The sequence below is a fragment of the Barbus barbus genome (genome assembly GCF_936440315.1).
Source record: "Barbus barbus genome assembly, chromosome: 14".
Lineage (NCBI taxonomy): Eukaryota > Metazoa > Chordata > Actinopteri > Cypriniformes > Cyprinidae > Barbus > Barbus barbus.
In genome coordinates this window covers 13,739,451-13,760,434 of record NC_136742.1, presented here as the reverse complement: position 1 = coordinate 13,760,434, position 20,984 = coordinate 13,739,451, and the positions used below count along the sequence as shown (strand labels likewise).

Sequence of the window (20,984 nt, the reverse complement as noted above, 5' to 3'; positions counted from 1 at the left end):
TAAAATGTATCACCATTTCCACAAAAATGTTAAGCAGCACAACTGTTTTAAAATCTGATCATAGTAAAAACAAATGTCTCTAGAGCATCAAATCAGCATATTAGAATGATTTCAGAAGGATCATGTGACACTGAAGACTGGAGGGCTGAAAATGTTCAGCTTTACGATCATAGAAACAAAATACATTTTAAAATATATCAAAATATAAACCTGTTGTAATAATATTTCTCTATTTTTAAATAGATAAATGGAACAGCAGTCAATGTTTTTGTGTTCGTCTCAGTTTTAACCCATACACTTACGTATACTTGTAACAAATTGGAACAACTACCCAATGTTACTGTTGGTCAAAACTCGTACTACGGTCGGTGGCCCAGTAGTGCGCAACACAACGCAATTAAAAAAGCAAACATAAGCTCACAACACAATGGAAATGCTCCCGACCACTAGGGGGCAGTGTTGACAGTTAAACCCCGATATTTCCTCGAGACGCAACAAGAAATTCTCAATGTAAGTGATTGATCTTAATATGTGTAATCGAACAATGTGTTTTCACTGAATGTTTTGATAGCCTGGTAATCTTAATGTATCGATTTATGAATCGAGCAGAAAATAAATCAATATTATTTTCGATTTGGACAGTTGGATAACGTTGCTGCACCGATTTGATCAGTGCTAAAATAGCAGGGCTAAGTTAAAGTTTATCTTAAAACTCCATCCACCGCAGGTTTTTATAATTCCTAAGAGATAGTAGAAATAACTGCAGAGCTCCCGGTAATCCACGTTTGTTTGCGTCTGTGGCTCCGATAGGAACGTCTTCACATGATAGAAAGTATTTTAAATACTGTTCCCATTTTTAGATTGCCATGTATCTTAATAAACCTTAAGTCTGACCGTTTCTGGCAGTTATTGTTATATTTTCAGCTTTTATTATCTATAACCTGAAGCTTGAATTGCTTACATTTAATATAGACCTCCTTTGAAATATTACTGAACTCTTTACAGTGTATTGGCATGTTTGTAACATTAAATAGATTATAAATTTTTCATAATTTTTTAAATATAGTTTAATTTACAATGTAACCATTTAAAATGCAACTGAAAGTAATTCAAAATGTACCTCAAATCAATTCAGTATGTAACCCAATGTAACATTTAATGACAGTGGTGGAAGATTTAAATTTTTTTAATGGTCAGTTTACACTATACCTGTTTTTCATCTCAGGAGAATGCTTTACAGTGGTGTCACCAGCGATCTGTCTGACCTCCTGACCTATCAGTCCTCCAAGTGGCAGAAGTGTTAAAAAAATCATACCATTACACTACCAGTTATTAGTATTTTACATAACTATTGACCTATCAGTCCTCCAAGTGGCAGAAGTAAAATAAAAAAATACAATACCACAGTTTTTTACATAACTATTACACTGTATAAAAGTTTCTAAAATGTATGCGTTTATATTTACACGTTTAGATTACACTAGTGAGTAAGAAACCGTATTAAAGTTATATATATATTTGCATTTACATTCTATTTAATTTACATTTTATATTCTAGTCTGTACAAATAAAATCAAATTAATCCATGACTGACTGAAAAAAGACCGACTGAAAGGTGGACCATGAAGAGGAGGAACTCCATGAAGGGCTGCAGAGACTGACACTGTCAAAATAATACAATTATGATACATGCATGTAACGTGTGCATCAAAAAATAAAAATGTATATAACATTTTCTTTCTCTGTCACAAACAATATAATATCAATATTTACCATTGCATTGCTTGTTACTCCAAATTTATTCCTCGTTGTAGCTGTCCTTGCTCTACCATGCTGTGGGATGCAGGTTCAATAACTCTCCAGAAGGCCATTAAATGGTTCTACATCTCAAGTCTTGATTGGATGAGACATGTTTTCAGAAAATACACACCACATAATGTAATAACAATGCCAGTTAGTTTGCCTACACTGAACCCGAAGGTTACTTTCAAAATTGACATGCAAGTACTCTTATGAAAAAAAATATTTTAGCTTATTCTCCCTCATGTCATTCTAAACCATTATGAATTTCTTCTGTGGGGAAAAAAAATATCTAAATAGCTGACTGACACGAACATTATTTACAACATTTCTGTATGCCAATGAAAAAAGCAAGCCATATGGGTTTACAATGACATAAAGGGGAGTATATGATGACAGCCTTATTTTTGGGTGAATCATCTGTTAACTCGTTAACACGTGTTGCCCAGACCCACAGAAGTGCTTTTTAAACAAACAGGCAACCACACGACAAAGAAATTCACAATAGGCCTACACTGTGCTCGGTAATATATAAAGTATATGAGGGTTTAGATCTTACCTGGTGTTTAACCGCATGCTGTCGTCATTCTTGAAGTATCAGAAGTGATGTTAAAATCCTTACATCTACTAACGTTACTCTGAATCCACTTACTGCGAGTTTCTTCATCCAGGGGAGAAGTGTGAAAAACCTTTGAGAAGCCTCACAAAACGGGACATGGAACTCTTCATTAAATAATTATACTACTGTGCTATACTTAATTTGTTATATTATAGCAATAAAATGTATAAATATTATTTTATATTAATCGTTCATTGACAAAAGATTGTGGTATCGTAACATTTTATAAGCCCTGAGATTTATCCGGAAATACATAGAGTCCATTGCCCGTTTCTGCAGACCAACTGCCCCCTAGTGGTCGGGAGCATTTCCGTTGTATTGTGAGCTTATGTTTGCTTTTTTAATTGCGTTGTGTTGTGCACTACTGGGCCACCGTATTTCCGATCCTCTCAAAACAGTGCCTGCACTGCTCCCATCTGGCAAAAAAAAAAAAATCCAAATATCACCACACTACAGGACTCAGTGGTTTAACTGCTATGCTTACTTAGTGTTTTACTGGCTGTGTGGTGATTTTAAAACCCAATTAAATTGCTTCCCATCAGCATTTTATGACATCTTTTTTAGTGTTACGAGTTACAGTGATTAATAAAAGGTTTACCACATTTTCCTATTGGCCTTTAATATTCATAGTTATGATGTCTAGTTCAGTGTTCAAGCACATTCATTCATTTGTTTCCTCCAGCACTAAGGAACATTCTCATAAAACAGCTGAGATATGCATGTAATATACTGTCAGACAGATGTTTGATGACTATAACACTGCAGCTAACTTTTATCCTTTAATTTTCTGCTTTACACAATCATTTTGAAAGCAAATCATGTTTTTATTAATTGTTTTTATATACTCAGTGCATTCACACATACACAGTTTTAAACATCTTCTGAAATCTTGTCTCTCTTTTCATTAGTTGCTCTAGGGCTTTCATTATCAGACAAATGTGGAACACGATGGCAAATTCAAGCAATTTCAAGCTTGTGTATGGTGAATGGGTTTGGAACAAACAAACAGAGTAATTATCTGAATCACACATAAAAATTGTGTATCTACTGCTTTTGGGATTGGGATAAAGGGATGCATCTAATTGAAGTTATATGGATGGTGTGCTTTGACGAAGAAATAGAGATAGTAGATAGTATATTGTTGGATTTTGATAAAAAAGGCCAAAATGTGAGATAAAATATACATTTTTAAAACATTTTTATTCCATTGCAGATAACACGCTTCCATATTTTTTCCTCTTTGACTACTGAAATGACATAAGAAATCATTCTTATAACTAAATAACCTGGATTACTTAGTCATTATTAGTTAATTATATATAATATTTATTATTAAATATTTAAAATATTTAATGGACAATTTCGATATTTTCATGGTTGGTATTATCTTATCACATTATTTAAATAGGTGAAAGCAATAGAGATTGGGCATGCATTGGTACAAGTATGTAGCCTATACTTAATTTTACAGGCTGTAAACCAAAGGGAAAAAACGAAGCCAAGAGCAGATTGTTATGAATAGCTGAAACATCCACTGTTGCACATTACAGTCATACCAGTTATTCATCTGAATCAAATTAGGAGGGCAGTTGCCATTATCTAAAAAGCATATCTTTCAGACATGGAATCAAATGCTGATTCATGAGACTTCATTTAAATGTCATCAATTCTTATGGAACGGACCTTGCTGTACAGTAGCGGCAAATAGCAAACTGATGTTTACAAAACCCTAATAATTTCACGAGGAAACATGCAATTTCTTCTTGATTATAGAAGTGCAAACTGAACAGCTCTATTGTTTTAAGTAGCCTAAACAAACACACAACTGAACGACTTCAGCTTGAGGGGAGACAGGGATGATGCTGTAACACATGAACAGCACTTCAGTAGGAGTGGATTTTTAAGTGCAATCAAAAAGAAAATCCAGTCATTTTTTTACCACACATACCTCGTTGTAATCTCGGTGTGCTGTACCTCTTATAGGGACATGAGATGAGAGGGTCAGCATCATTCACATCGAGAAAGAGAGAGAGAGAGAGAGAGAGAGAGAGTTACTCAGTGTTTGGTTTTTTCGTCGCGGTAGAGCTCCTCAATGAATCTTGGAAATTAGGTTTTGAAAGAATAAAGACAGTGGACGTGTACCGAAGAAAACAGTTCTGACACGGATTCCTCTGTGGATTTAAGGTAATGTCAAAAATCTTAGTTCGCGCGAAAGACCACAAGCAAGGCACCCAGCACATTTGATAGGCTGCATACGTTTTTGCATACTACATAATAGCGTAATGCATGTTTCTACACATTATTATTCTCTATGTATGTGCATTCTGAGAGCAGTGTGCCGCGACACCACAGTAACGTAAATACGACACAACGATGCGCTCATATAATCAATTATCAATCGCGTAATGATTGCATGACAGGCAAAATTGTTAAATGCACATGGCTGGATTTAAATTCGAACTCTATTTGAAATATAATTCATGGTTTCTTTATTATTTGGACCAGAGGAAATATCAAACTCGTCTTTGTTTACATTTTACGAGTGATGAACTACTCAAGAGAAACTGGAAACGGGTCAATATTCATCTTGCATTTGTCATTAAGATATCACTCATTAAGGTTGTAGGCTATGACGTGCAATGCATAATTTTAAGAGCTTATACCTACATTAATCAAATGTTCAGTCTTAATTCATTCCAATACTTTAACATCAAATTATTACTTTAAATCACAGTTAAGTCTTGCATTATAGGCTGTTATTCTCTTCCACAGAATCAGTCCCAGATTTTCCTGTTCGACTGACACCTGACCGATGGAAGACTTGATTTTTTACATCAAAATGATGCTGATATGGATTGTTCATACTAAATGACATAACATAAATAATAAATGACATCAACACCATATAACAAACATCTACCTTTCATTTGCTGTTTGGGAGGTACTGTTATGGACCTAGAATCCAAGGCTGTGTAGGTGTGGATTTGTTTTTGACATCATGGGTTGTGGAGGCTCCAGGACAGATGTGTTGGAGCCGAGATATATGGAGAGCTGGACCAAAGAGACAGAGTCCACCTGGCTGACCAGCACGGACACAGACATACCCCTGTCCTCCATCCACAGCATCCCCTCGGAAAACTCTTCAGAGGTGGGCTTCCCATCAGAGAAGACTGCCAACCTCGGTGAGAACGGACTGAGAGCATATTTCAAGGCTTTAATTTCAAATGCTTTTAAAAATGAGAATAATGTCTTCATATATAATTAGCTGAACGTATCGTTTCACCGTAGTCACTCCAGTTTAACCTGTCAAACTCTTCAAATGTTATTTCCTTCCCAGAAGGACAGGGAAAGTGTTGCGATTCTGCTGTTGGTGAGCAATTCATTCAAGTAGGCCTCTTGTTGCCATGGTGATGGTTAAATCCCTTTAGTACTTCAGTACAACAATATGAGCAAGGATGAACACAATAAGCGCTGCTTACCACTTTTGGGCACAATTGTGACACTTAGGGCAGCTACAGTGGGTAAATGATCATATCAAAATAAACTGATAGCAGATTATTAAAACAGATAGACAAGATGGCCTTGACTATGACTAGAGGCTTTTTTTTCTTGTTGTGTTTCAGAATTTTTAGCCCTGATGTCAGTATATATCAAAGTCTCTTTAAGGTATTCTATAGTCTTTGGTATATATACATATACACTACTGGTAAAAAGTTTGAAATATATATATATTTTTTCTTTCTTATATGCTTGCCAAGGCTGCCTTTATTTGATGACAAAATACAGTAAAATAATAACAATGTAAGATATTATTCCAATTTAGCTGCTTTTTATTTTAATATATTTTATAATGTCATTTATTCATGTGATATTAAAGCTGAATTTTCAGCATCATTACTCCAGTCTTTAGTGTCACATGATACTCAAGAGATCATTCTGATATGCTGATTTGCTCTCAAGAAACATCAGTTTTGCCATCACTGAAATAAACTGCATTTTAAAATATATTATTATATTAGCAAATATAGTATATATATATATATATATATATAATATATAGTAGTAAATATAGTATTATATTTCACAGTATGGCTGTCTTTATTTTAACAAATTGGCCTTGGCAAGCATGCGATATCTTTCAAAACGTTTGACTAGTAGTGTATATATGTATACTTATAAATCATACATATATTAATATATTTATATTTTCATTAATATATATAAGATATTTTACATTTCAGATGATAGATAGATAGATAGATAGATAGATAGATAGATAGATAGATAGATAGATAGATAGATAGATAGATAGATAGATAGATAGATATTTGATTATTCATTTAAATCTATTTTTCTACCTTCACTCATACCTGAAATATTTCTGATGGTCACCAATGCAGTGATTTTGTTAAAGAGAATGAATAACTTCCATATTTGTTCTGTCCATAGATCTCTTTGATGATGATCTGCCTTCTCCAGCTCAGGCATATCTGAAAGTGTGTTCTGCTATGTCTGAGGTGGGTCTGAATGACATGAAAACTGGCAGCACCCCTGCAATCCTCTCTTCTCAAGAACAGGAAGTGCTGTCCTCTTCTGGTACCACAGTGCAGAGGAGAAGCGTGTTACGAACTGAGGAAATAGTAAGTATTTTAATTGAACATAATGGTTTTTATTTGGCCTAGCCTTCTTAGTAAACTACATCAGTGTTTCTGACCTTTGTCTTATGTATTGCTTCATCTTCACCACACCAGAAATGTTTTTTATAATTATTATTATTATTATTTATTTATTTTTAACTTATTTTACAAAATATAATTTAGCATTATTGCTCATTTTATTAAAGTGGGCTGTAATTTATGCACTTTTAAACTATAAACGTATATTGATGTTGGGCATTAAAAAACAGACCAGTTTTATTTGTCTGTTTTTGTCACTGTAGTTTTATTGTTTTTATTTCAGCTTTAGTTTGTTATTATAATACAAATTAAAACTAAATTAAAATGTGAAACCATTTGCCTTGAAAACTAGCTGGAATAAAAGTTTTTTCTTTTTTTCCAGAAATGTAAGTTATTGTACATTTTATTTCAAGTAACAAAAGTACTTTTCCATGGTTTTATTTTTTTGTTAATAATAATAATCCTCAAACACACTCACTATTTATATAACCTTTTGTTTATTCTGTGAAATGTGATCGATTTCCAGAAATCTTACTAATCAAAACTGTAAACTGTTAAAAATAAAATGTTGAAAACACTTGGTAAAAATCATGTTTTATAATCTCTCAATGTTATCTTCATTAGACCAAATGGCAGGATAACCGGATGTCCACCAAGCAAGTGACCATCACTGTGACTCAAAGCATCCGGCAGGTGGACAAGAGCGGGAAGATCAAGGAAACTTCACAAACCACCTATGAGTTCATGAAACCGGTGGATGGTTTGATGGACGCAGCAGTTGACTCAATGCCTCAATGAGGTGTTCACCCAAGACCTCACGAGGACTGTATCTTGGATTTCTGGAAAGCTTTGGTGAAGATGTCAGGGACCAAAGAAGTAAAAAACAGGGATGACCTAAATGAAGTTCATCATTGCTGTGATTAACGGGTTTCAAGGGTCAGTTAATTGTTAGTTTCATTATTCAGTTACACTTGACTAATTTAATAATGTCTATTTTTATGTACATCTTTTCTCTGTAATGTCTTTATCAAAATGTGCCAACGGAAAGAATCTTAGTAAAAGCTTATACTGTACATACACTGAAAGCACAGGATAGATCAGGAAGGGCAATCGACATATAGACACTTAACGAAAAGCTGATTGATTTTGTGAAAAGTGAAAAGGTGGCTTGAAGTTGATGTACTGCTTTAATTTTGATTTTGAAAATCAGGGCTCTTACTACCATACTATTGTTGCCTTCAGCTTTTTGGGGTACAAGCGCAAACATTTGTTCAAAACCTAATTACAGTTTCTGTAGCAAGCTAGCACTACTGTGAAAGGTAGTGTGCAAGAATATAAAGAAGCTCTGTTTTGTTATTCCAGTATTGTTTGATATTTCACTGCTTTACTGACTGGAAGATGATGTTTATTGTTGAGTTAGGATATCTATTGGAAGCACATAACTATTACTGTATCCCAATCTTTCTCTTACTTCAATCTCTGAATTAACATTTTACAATAAGGTTCCGTGTATGAACATTAATTCATTAGGTATTATGAAGCAACAATGAACTATACATTTACAGCAATATTAATATATGTTAATTTCAACATATAGTGATATTTGTATTTTTTATTAATTTGTAAACAACTAGGCGTACTTGGCATAATTTTATTAGAATTTGAATCCATTTTATTTAAAGTCATATCTTCAAATTCCTTAAAATCGGCATTGAATAGGTTGATTTTACAAATATATTCAGTTAAAAAAGTATGAACACGGTTTAAATATGGCTAGTTGTGGAACAAACAAGATTCGATTAGTTAAACTGTATGTGATTAATAAATTGAATTGAGTGATGATGAATTTATAAACCTGGTTATTGCACATATAAAACATATTTGGTTTAATAATTATTTTACATAAATCTCATTCCTGTTTCATTTATGTATGACTGACAAATATGCATCATATTAGGTTTATTAATAATACAACTGTCTAAACCTAAATGGAAAGGAATGCCTTTTCAAAAACCTCTTAATATATTTTACATCCCTATTGTTACCCCTTTGCATTGCAACTATATTCTGTTAGTATATCATAACAAGGATACAGAGTTAACTTAAAAAGAACTGTGCTTAGAGTTTGCTACGTTGAGGTAAACATTTAATGACCTCTACTACAAATCTAGTACAAATATTTATTTATACATACAAATAAAATACATGCAAATGAATAGAATCGTGTTGGCAGAGCTGTGGAAGAGATATTTTGTGGTCATAAGAGAGTAACATGGCAATGCAGAGAAAACATCAAATGCTGAAACATCTGGTGAAAGTCACATTTACTGTAGCACTGTAAAAGCACCATCAGCGATCATCATGTGTCCTGGAGAGTATGAATTTGTCTCTCCTCATTATATTCAGTAAGACCCAATCTAAAACGTGGTTCTTCCCCCAACATCCACTCATCTGCATTGAATTCTGGAAAGAAAAATGAGATCTCTCTCTTGGCAGATTCAATTGAATCTGAAAGAAAGAAAATAAGAAAATGTTGAAACTTTAGAATAGAATGTTTTTTTTTTTCATTTAAAATAGTTAATAAATTAGTCTTTATTTGATAAAAATCAGTATTATGGTCTAGGATTTATTTAGAGTTTAAAAACAAACACTCATTAGGCATATTCTAGAGGTTATTAACTGTTTTGATATTTAGTTGATCTAGTCTATTTAGCTAGTTAAAGGAACAGTTGACCCAAATATGAAAATTTGCTGAAAGATTACTCATCCTCAGATCATTCAAGATGTAGATTAGTTTGTTTCTTCATTGGAACAGACTTGGAGAAACATAGCGTTACATCACTTGCTCACCAAAGGATCCTCTGCAGTGAATGGGTGCCGTCAGAATGAGAGTCCAAACAGCTGATTAAAACATCACAATAATCCACAAGTAATCAACACAAGTACATCAATTAACATCTCAAGAAGTGAAAAGCTGCATGTTTGTAAGAAACAAATCTATCATTAAGATGTTTTGAACTTTAAACCTTTGCTTCCGTACTGGAGGAAGCGTTATTATGGTTAGAGAACTTACATTTTGTCCTGAAGCAAGAGTGTAAAGTTAAAACGCCTTAATGATGGATTTGTTTCTTACAAACATGTAGCTTTTCACTTCACAAGATGTTAACTGATGGACTGGAGTCATGTGGATTACTGTGATGTTTTAACCAGCTGTTTGGACTCTCATTCTGACGGCACCCATTCACTGCATTGGTGAACTAATGCTCAGTTTCTCCAAATCTGTTGTGATGAAGAAACAAACTGATCTACGTCTTGGATGGCCTGAGGATGAGTACATTTTTAGCAAATTTTCATTTTAGGGTGATCTATTGCTTTAACTGTTCAGTTTTGAAAATTGTTACCCCACCTGAACCATGAGTAGTGTTTCTGGTGTCAGTCAGCCCATATTGGCCACGCAGGGTGTCTGGTGAAGTGAAGCGAGCTCTAAAGACTTTTGTTGGACCCATCATCCCCCTCCAGTGAGTGATAGCATCTTCCCTGGCTAGGATGTACGCTCTCATTGGGCCGCTATTGTGGGATTACACAGGGAGATGTGACTACCTCGTGTTCGCTTAGATGGATAAACAGAATTGAATCCAAAAGAAAAATGTTTTCTTTTTCTTTTATGACGTTAATAGTACAAACAAGCCTAGTCACAAAAAATGCGCAGCACTGCCTTAGTGGCACTGCTGGAACACAAATGAACTAAAAGCTTAGGAATAATCAGCTGCTTATTTTTAAATGACTCTGACGTAGATTAAAGACACAGGTCAGTTTGAGCACTGCGCTAATGTTTTATCTTTCACAGACAAAGACATGTTCTGAGGACAGGGTGCCATGGTAACATCGCCCTCACTGTCTAAACTGGATCAACCGCTACATTAACAATCAGCATTGATGTCCCTCTCCACAGATGAGAGATCATATATCTGCATTAATTATTCATTTCGAGAGGAAGTGCAGTGGTACAGCATCTGTAGTTTCACATTAATTTAAAATACACTACCACTTAAAAGTTTTGGGTCAGTCAATTTTTTTTAATGTTTTTGAAAGAAGTCTTGCTCACCAAGGCTGCATTTAATTAAAAAAAACACAGTAATATTGTAAAATATTATTACAGTTTGAAACAACAGTTTTTTCTCTTCATAATTTTAAACGTAATTTATTTCTGCAATGGTAAAGCTGAATATTCAGCAGCCCATTACTCTTCAGTGTCACATGATGAGACCTTAATAACCCCAAAGTTTTGAATGGTACAGTATATTAATATTAAATTAGAACAAAAAAAGCATCCATTCTTTCTGAATGCAGTGATTTAACTGCCTTTGATGAATAGTGTCGGATAATCTGTAGGATAATCAGCTCAGAGGGTAATTTGAGGAAAAGCTGTTGTCAAGACTCGTGAAGCTACAAGGGGTTACAGGGTTAACCTCTGACTTCCATAAATGCATGTCCAGTCAAATAACACACAGTTTCAAGAATTTCCACAGCAGTTGTTCCTCCTCCTGGTTCCATGAACAGGTTTACCAGGAACATTATCAGGAAATAGCTGATAAAATGTACACACATAATGAATACTCAAAGTCTGAAGCCACATGAAACTAGATGAAATGGGATTGAATAGAAACGGTCACTATTCACACAAAACTTTGACCCAAGACAACCAAAGTCTGGCTGACCCAAACCAACAAAATCATGCAAGAATGTAGCAGTAGCAGGGTTATTATAGAACCTAAACCTAAAAGAAGAAAAAAAAACATTTTGTTGCCTGAAATAAAAAATGTTGTTGAAATAAAATGGGCATTAACTGAAAGTATATATATGTGTGTGTATATATATATATATATATATATATATATATATATATATATATATATATATATATATATATATATATATACACACACATACATACAAATTAGTGTCTTCTTGTTGTTGCTTTTTTTATTAACACAATCATTAAGTCTTTACACTTTTTTATGATTAGAGGGAAATGACAATAAACATTTACCTTGACATGAATTCAACCAGTCTTTGATAGAAAAAACGTCCTGTAAAAATAAAAACAATCAGGGATGATAACCAAAAATAAACCATTGCATAACTTTTATCTTTTGATTAAATTTATCAATTTGTCCACTAGAAATAAGCCAACAAGGGTGATGTGGTTTGTGCAGCAGAATATGGTCTGAAAAGGCTTTTGCATATATAATACAGACATATGAATGTGAGGCAGCTGCTTTTCTTTGGATGCAGGATATGATAAGCTGAGAGTGAGTAACATGTTCTCTCTCCACATGCTGTGTCAACATTATAACTCCAGGTTGTGTGAAGCCTTTATAATGACTCACCCTGTTTAAAATCACGCATCGCACTAACACCCACCCACACATGTACTTAACCATTCAATCTGTTACAAACACAGACCTTTTCTATTCATGCAGTGGATATTATAGGAAGAAAGATTATTTTCTACCTGCATGTTCAGCATAAAACCTTTCTGACTCTTCTGTTCTCCACATCAGATCCTTCTTTCTGACTATTATGAAGTTTTCAAGAATCTTCTGATGAAGAGCCTGAAAATAAAATAAATACTATATTCAAATATTTCCTATGCCCATATGAAAAATGTGCTTCTATGCTAATGGAAGCCTCTTGCAGTTTTGCTGTAGGTCTTTTCATTTCACATTTGCCCTCAGCAACAAGATGGCAGAGTTAATTAAGAGTTTTATTTTTTTTAACCAAAAAGAACAAAGTTTGTGATGAAAGTACATCCCACTCTAACGAAAACACAAACATTACATTTAAAATCAATGGTGGAAATTAAAGCAGTACCGGCTTCAGTTTTCAAACCATGTTGCATGAGGAAATTGTTGCTAATTAAAGGCACCTTTATCTCTTTGAGGCAACAGACAGCGGAAATTAAATCAGGCAAGATGCTGGCTCGTTTTAATAATAAAGACTAAATATTATGTAGCTTTAAGCCTCCACATATTTTGAGTTACAAGACATCTTTATTCATTAAAAGGGTAACATTCAGCAGGATGGGTATGGAGGACTGTGGCTAGTTGTCACACTTGTTACTCCAGTGAATATTGCTCAGGAGGATAGGTTATTTTTTATAGCAAGATAAGTAACTATATGGAGTAAGCCAGGGATTCCCAAAAGTTTTTGTCAGCCAAACCCCTTTTACCTAAAATCTTTACTTGAAGTACCCACTGAAACTTGAAGATTTATATCAATACTTCTTATATTTCAATAATTATTTATTTCAATGATTATGAATTCAAATCTAAATTCTGTCATTGTTTACTCACCCTCATGTCTCAACCAGAATTCTACCATAGAACATAAAATAAGATATTTTAAGAAATGTCTGTCTCTGCTTTTTGTCAATACAATGGCAGCCAATGGTCGACAAAACTGGAAAAAAAAAATCTTATGTATTTCTCAGGTGGAAAAAAAAAAAGTAATAAAGGTTTGAAACTACCTTTAATTAAATAATGACAGCGTTTTCATTTTTGGGTGATCTACCCCTTTAAGAATCAGCATTCCATGCATAAACTAATACAACTGTTACAAAATAGCACAAATAAATCAGCTCTCAGATTAAACACACATTTATGTAGTAATTTGGCTTTGTCAAAATCTCAGTTACTAAGATATAGCCCTTTTAACCTGAATTTCAGTTCCTAATGGCAAGGGGGGGGGCTCAAAAATAGTGTATCCACGTGATGTATGTAATGTAGACTCCACATAGTTCGCTGAATTTTTCTTTAATTATTTATATAATCAGACAGGTGCAGGACAGTGTGATCTCACCTCTAGAATGAGCGGATGGGCCACAGCATCTGGTTTGACGACCGCAAGGGTGAGCTGCAGTGCCCTCAAACACCGCATGCCTGCGATGCTGCCTTCTAACGTTACTAAACGCATTAATTGTCTTATATTTCCCCTTGATTTGGCATCGGCTCCATCTGATCAGTGCTTAAACGTTAACCAGCAGACCTAACCACACACGAATGCTCGTGATCCTCTCACAGCTGCCGTTAAGATCACCAATGCGCGGAGCAACAAGATAAATAAATCAATACAATGTAGGCGATCGAAAGAAAAAATAACCTTTCGACAGTTCAGCTGGTGTTTAAATTTGTTTTCAAATTGATTTCTCATTAAGAAAACAGCTTGATTTCTAAACTGAGCGTGCTCCGTGCTGTCGGTTATGTGGGCGCCGCCATCTTGGCCGGTAACTTAGTAAACAGGAAGTTACAGAGCGCGCAAGTCTCATCAAAATCCTACTATTTCAACCAACCCTGGGTGATCTTCAGCTGCTTTGTTGACAGTAATTCAACAAATAGCAAACACAATAGCTCATAATCGTTTGAAAAAAAAACTTGTAATCTATGTTTGTTTAAACACATTTTAATAGGGGGATCAAATGCACTCCCAAGCTTTTCTTATTTCAGTGATACAAAATATTATGTTTGATAAAATGTATAATGTATAAAACCACCAAATTCTTAGCAATACTATGGAAAAATGTCAACAAATTACAGAAAATAATTTAAAGTTACAGATATTGTCCAATGTGACAACTTGCCTTGTCGGCAACCTATAAGAATTGCAAAGACGACATAGTCATGTGACAAAACATTTTTTTAAAACAGCAGCCTTGTAATTTTCAATAAAAGCAGTTTATGTTGTTTAAAAAGATACTTCATATCTGAAAGAATATTTTTAAGTCTGTAATTCTTTGTTCATTTGTCAGTCCGTGAGATTATGTCAGTTTTGACCTAACGTTAGTTACATTCATGCAGTAGTTAAAAACGCCTAATATAAATTGGGAATCAGTGGTTAAATCATTAACAAGCTCCATTCAGCACAACAACCACAATATCATTGTTTGTGTGCTATGGAGTAGAAATGTAAAAAAGATTATAGCTAGCTTCAAGTCCTGTGCTGTGCATCTGTGTCCTGGGAATCAGCTGTTTAAATTGCAGTGCCTGAAAAATTATACGCCAGCCTCCGGAAAAAGAGAGAGCTATATGACCTCTTAGAATAAACTGGGATGCTGTTGGCCAAATGCTAGTGACAGAGAGGAACAAAGTTATTAGCACCGTGGGGCCCAGCTTGACTGCCATGTTAAAAATAAACAGAGCGGTCAGATTTGGAGCTTACGTTCTCCTCAAACACTGAGCATTCTCTCTCTCTCTCTGTCTCTAGTTCTCTATTTTGCCATTGACCCAAGTGAACACTTGCTCTGTATTGTTTCCGTAGTGCATTAAAGACACCCCCTTACAATTGTTTCACAGCTTCCATGGGATTAGCTACAGAAAATGATAACTGATCATGGTGAATTTTCATATTTATATTTTTATATTTCTTCAGTAGATTCTGTTTTTAACCCGATGTTCATTTAAACAGTTAACAATTTAGGATTATGGGAAATTGGGCATATTCTTTTAGCTTTATAAGTAAATATATCTTCACTGACAGGTGTATAATGACCTGCGGTTATTACTGATGGCATATGTTGTAATCCTCTGTAATGATGTAGTTGTAAATGTCTAATTTGTTACTGTCATGTGCAACCACAGGAAACAGTAATTGTTGAGCATGCATGGTACTATTCCTGAGAAGAGCAATGCTGCTGGCTATTTGTGGTGGTTTAATGCTGTTAAAAGGGTGCGGAGTGTTGGGTTTCAGAGTAAGCCTCATATCTGGCCCTGGGTCTCCTGTTGCCTGGGCTTCTTTTAGAACACAGGTGCTGACTTCAGGGGTAATGGCATGCTTGTTGCAGGGGAAAATGTACCCAGACCTCTCCCATTTCCTCCAGAGAACTAGGTCGGGTTCATTCTGTGGGTGGCTCAGTCTTGAAATCATGTGGTCATCAAGCATGGTGCAAAACCGGACAGTTCGGAGATTAGTGACAGTAAATGAGTAACATTGATTTTTAACAATTCACATTGAAAAGAATGTAATGGACAACAGTTTGTATAATAAAGTATTTTTTTATGTTTTTGATGCATTTTCATGTCTGTGACAACTGTTGTTTTATTAAATATATTACATAAAATTCTCTATATGTTTATTTGTGTGTTACATTCGATAAAATAAAATATTTCAATTTCAAATGAATACTGTTATTTTGAACTTTCCATTCATCAAAGAATCTTGAAAATATGCCTCACGGTTTCCTAAAAATAAAAAATTAAGCAGCTCGGCTGTTTTCAACATTGACTATAATAAAAATTGTTTCTTAAGCCGCAAATCAGCATATTAGAATGATTTCAAGAGTCATATATGATATTTGCCATCACAGGAATAAATTACTTTTGAAAATATATTTGAATAGAAAACAGTTCATTTAAATTGTAATGATGTTTAAAAACTGCTTTTGCAGTATTTTTGATCAAAACAAATGCAATAAATTGTATTCTTAATTCTTATTCATAATTATATATAATGTAATTAAGAATGTACAATTTATTACATGAATTAAACAATTTATTTAATTAAATTGTATTAAATTTATTTAATCAGTTGATAAATTATCATTTAATTCAGTAAATAATTTTCATCATTAATCATTTTATTATATATAATGTATATTTATATATTTAAATCATCATCTTGCTATGTAACATGAGGACCACAAACACATGAATTCATGTAATTCATGTTTTCAGTGTATCTTTTCCAATTGTTGTTTATTATTTATCATTTAAATTATATAGACAAAATTCTTCTAAGGCACTCGCGTGGTAAGATAAAAAGCCTTTAATGTACCGGGCTTAAATCATTACAAAATAGTTCAAAGTAGGAATAATTTCATGTTGTGTGAATAATTTCATATTCATTCCATTGTCTGACAACAGAAACAGTAAAATATATCAATGAAAACAGTTTTATTGATAATTTAGCTGCATCAAAAACAGTATGTGGGCACAGAGAGGCAAACAAATCTAATAATAAATAATAAATGTACATTTTGCATGTTCATAAGAAGTGAGCTGCCGTGTCGTGCATAAATGTAAACAGGTTTGTGTCAGTAAATTGCTCAGTGCAAAGAAAGAGAAGTAATGGGAACCTGGTATTTCTTTTTTCATGTGTCTAATAAACATGAACAAGTTCTCTGAAAAACATCTATGACCTTGGAAACATGTCTAGTCTTCATGCTCTATGTTGACTGGTTTCAATAATAATAAACATACATTTCCATAAAGCATCCATATTTGTCCATGCCCATGTTGATTAGAGTATTAAAAACTTGAATAGTATTAATTTAAGGTACATTTAGAAAAAATAAAAATATGCGATTAACGCGATTAATCACAAGTTAACTCATGACGTTCATGCAATTAAAGGCGATTAAATATTTTAATCGATTGACAGCCCTAATATATATATATATATATATATATATATATATATATATATATATATATTCTTAGAATACCATCCTAGTGCTTTTTAGCTAGACATCACTGTTATGTAAAATACTACAAAATAAATGTTCAAAAACATTTGTTGTCATTTAAACACTACTGTTGATGTTTGGAAAAACTGTGCTTGTAATGTTTGCCATTTCTCAAAGTAAAGTAAAGCATCTTGATCCCAATTCTTTCCAGCCTTGAGCCTAAAACCCGCTAGCTTACCAAATCCTAGACAGTAGTAACACTAGCTTGTTTCAGCTGTGACTACTAACCCACTACTGTACAGAAGTCACTCGCCCGCAGTTGTTTCCTGGTTTCTCTTCTCTCTCCCTAAAGGAGCCATTGAAATTTGGTGTAAAAAGGGGAGCAGTGGGTGTAGGGTGTCTGGAGGCGAGTGTGAACAGCTGAGAGGTGTGATTTCACAGGCTCGCTCTCCCCTGTCACAGCCCTGATTGGGTTGGACAGCAGGCATAGGAGAGGCCCTGGCTTCTAAAGGACACCAACAGGTGGAGGACCGCAGGGGCAGAGGAGGAGGAGGAGGGGGGGGGGGGGGGGGGGTAAGGGAGACTGAGCGCTTGAAAAGGCCGGGAGCATGTGGCCATGTCTGAGCAGAATCCACCAGTCAAGCAAAGAGGACGATACACTTAGCACTCAGCAGAAGAGGAAAGATGGGAACAGAAAGGTGTGGGGACAGTTTCATTTGTTGCTAGATTGAGTTGGCTTTAGGCAGTGTTTTTTTCTGAACTGGAGTAGACTTTACATGATACTAATTACAATATCTGAGACTATTTTAAAGTCTTTTTCTTTAATTGGAAAGGCAGTTGAGATTAAATGTCTTCAAATTATTTCATATTTAAACAAGAGCAGCGCATTTCATGTCTGGGATAAACAAGTTGCAATTTATCAGAATTAAAATGTCTTCTTTTAATTTTTTCAATTCTTATATACATATAATGGCGCTATATATATATTTTATATAGCTCCATTTTGATTCGGACCGAGATGCTGGGTGTTTTACAAGGCAGCAAATGGAAGATTTTACACCTCTGCCAATGGAAATGGTGCTGTTAAAGGAAATGGAGGCATGAGTGTGTTACTGGGTTTTCACCTGAGGTGTCATAGCTTGTCTTTGATCTACTGTATATCAGTTTCCTATATCCAGGAGTAAAAAAAAAGGGCAGTTTGTGCATTTTGAGCTTTCCATGTGGCAGAATGAGAAACCTTCAGGTCTATTTAAATTGAGAAGATGTTCGAGTGCTAGATGTGCTAGTCCTCTCCTGCTTGGCTGGCTAACCTCCATGTACCTTGTCTATGGACACTTGTCAACACAAAAATGATGATGAAAAAGGAAGAGATAACTACATACAGGTAAATGTAGTTTTTCTTTGCACTTGAGCTGTAATATTACTCATTCTACAAGAGTGAATAACAAATGTTTGTTGTGAAGGAATACTGCTTTTTGATCTTTCAGGATAATATTTCTGGATTCACTTTGGAGTTTTCCAGCATTTTGCTTTGACTTTTTCTATAACTTAATATAGTAAGGAAGCAGAAAAATAAAATAAACATTTTTTTTTAAATGTATCTCTTTTCTATGCATTTTTCCTGCCAACTTTGTCTGTTCTGTGAGGAAACTAAAATTTGCCTCTTGTGATGACATGCTTCCTTATATGCCCATATGAATATTCAAGTTATGGAATGTAAGGAAGTGTGTGGTTTCAGGGGGAATCCATCACCACAGGACCGGATGGATATAAAATTAAATTAATTCAACCTAAACTGAACCATTTTAACCCCATTCTAAGATGACAAAAATCATTTGAGCTGCATGAATTACTCTGGATCAGGTGGTAAAGCTGTTGTTTTAGTCAGCTGGCTGGCCGTAGGCATACGTTTGGGGCCTCCACACCCCGATCATCTCTCACTGACCCATAGCTACTGAAGATCCAGGACAGACTAACAGAGCACAGCTGTCTCGAGAACCACGCACCTTATGGGTTTTATTATTATTTAGAAGACGCTAAAGTGTTCTTTTCCCAACTATCAGCACATTAAACAAAAAGGCAGTAACTGATGCTAAACTCATGTGGTAATGTTCATCCGTTGAAAAGCACAGGAAATACAATTGACATTTTACTGAAGAAACAGTCTATAAATGGGGCTGCCAAGTTGTAAATTCTGTTGCCAAGTTAATTTCGTTTTATTTTCAAATTATTACATTTTTCCTTTGTCTTCTCAACAGGTAAGCAGCAAGAATGTTTTGCTGAACATTGTCATCATAAGCTCCGTTAGTCTTCCTCCTTCTGCCTGCCGTTCTCTCTGTCTAAAGCAGCACGCCTTGCTGTGGCTGGTCAAATGGAACCAAGTCAGGTGTTTCTGCGAGGTTTGGTCCCCTTCAACCAGCTACTGCGTCGTGAATACAGCCAACATAGAGCAAAGATTATAAGAGAGTCATTCAGTAATCTATTTTTTTAAGGTACTAACCCTAAAAAAAAAAAAAAAAAAAATCATTATGGTTTGTTTTTTTTCTTCTTCGAAAATTCTATAAACTATTTCCTTTGTCAATGTTGCGTTCATTTTCTCCTTCTTAATTATAATAGCAATTAATTATTCTTTCTACAATAATCATTCAGTCCCTAACTTGTCATTAATTGCACTTGTGAAAAAGAAGTGTGTTTAATTGTATTGATTTTGCACTTTTTGAATTACATTGAATGTGTACTTCAAATCTTAAAAGTATATTTTTTATAAAACTGTACCTGTGCAAATAATATAAAATTCATTCAATAAAAGGCCACACACACATAGTCTATTTAATTCTATTTGATAAATTAAGTAATTAAATAATTTGCAGTTTATTGTTAGACAAATGTTTTCGTACATAAAATTTTTAATTTAGTTAGAACCCATTCAGTTAATGATAAACGTTTTTTTAAAAAATTAAGTGCCTTCTTTTACTGACTATTGAAGAAAAAAATTGTTTTCATTTGTATCCTATTTATGAGAAGTGTTTAAGTTCGGTTTTGGGTTCTAGTTCTCCATTAACAGCAAGCCTTATAGCACTCAAGGATTATACCCTCGAAATAAACCAAATATGAATGCACTAAAGTAGTCTGTCTGTACCTGTATATTATGTACCATGTCCCAGTGTAATAACATCGCTTTCTAAGCTTTGCTTTTGAGCCTTTAGTGTCTTGGTGTAGGAGACATTTTCATGTTACAAGATGATTTAATTTCTGAGTTCAGGGGCTTTGTGATCTATACATTCTATCATGGTATCTCGAATGTGTGTGTGTGATCCTGGTATTCCCTAAATTATGGGGACCAAATGTCCCCACAAGGACAGTAATACCAGTCAATTTTGACCTCGTGGGGACATTTTTTAGGTCCCCACGAGGAAACAATCTTCCCAGT

General features: G+C 34.4%; 2 protein-coding genes across 2 annotated transcripts; one reads left to right on the top strand and one right to left on the bottom strand.

The window, feature by feature from the left end:
- Positions 1 to 5,417: 5,417 nt before the first annotated feature.
- Positions 5,418 to 7,893, top strand: LOC306880149 (brain and acute leukemia cytoplasmic protein-like; the record flags this gene model as incomplete). The annotated part of the gene is made up of 3 exons (XM_079433478.1): positions 5,418 to 5,601; positions 6,869 to 7,059; positions 7,720 to 7,893. 3 exons carry the CDS (start codon positions 5,418 to 5,420, stop codon positions 7,891 to 7,893), a joined length of 549 nt encoding a protein of 182 aa, XP_079289604.1.
- Positions 7,894 to 9,225: 1,332 nt separating this feature from the next.
- On the bottom strand, positions 9,226 to 15,032 carry LOC306879975 (nucleoside diphosphate kinase 6-like). The gene is made up of 5 exons (XM_079433207.1): positions 13,957 to 15,032; positions 12,611 to 12,710; positions 12,146 to 12,185; positions 10,502 to 10,662; positions 9,226 to 9,603 (listed from the first exon to the last, which is right to left on the bottom strand). Exons 1-5 carry the CDS (start codon positions 14,068 to 14,070, stop codon positions 9,455 to 9,457), a joined length of 564 nt encoding a protein of 187 aa, XP_079289333.1. The 5' UTR covers positions 14,071 to 15,032; the 3' UTR covers positions 9,226 to 9,454.
- Positions 15,033 to 20,984: the final 5,952 nt, after the last annotated feature.

Bases quoted from the DNA above. Each gene is read 5' to 3' on its own strand.
- LOC306879975 (XM_079433207.1), bottom strand. From the start codon at position 14,070: ATGCGTTTAGTAACGTTAGAAGGCAGCATCGCAGGCATGCGGTGTTTG. The intron at 12,711-13,956 runs GTGAGATCACAC...TTTTATTTTCAG, and splicing joins CCCATCCGCTCATTCTAGAG to GCTCTTCATCAGAAGATTCT. The intron at 12,186-12,610 runs GTAGAAAATAAT...TTATTTTTACAG, and splicing joins GTTTTATGCTGAACATGCAG to GACGTTTTTTCTATCAAAGA.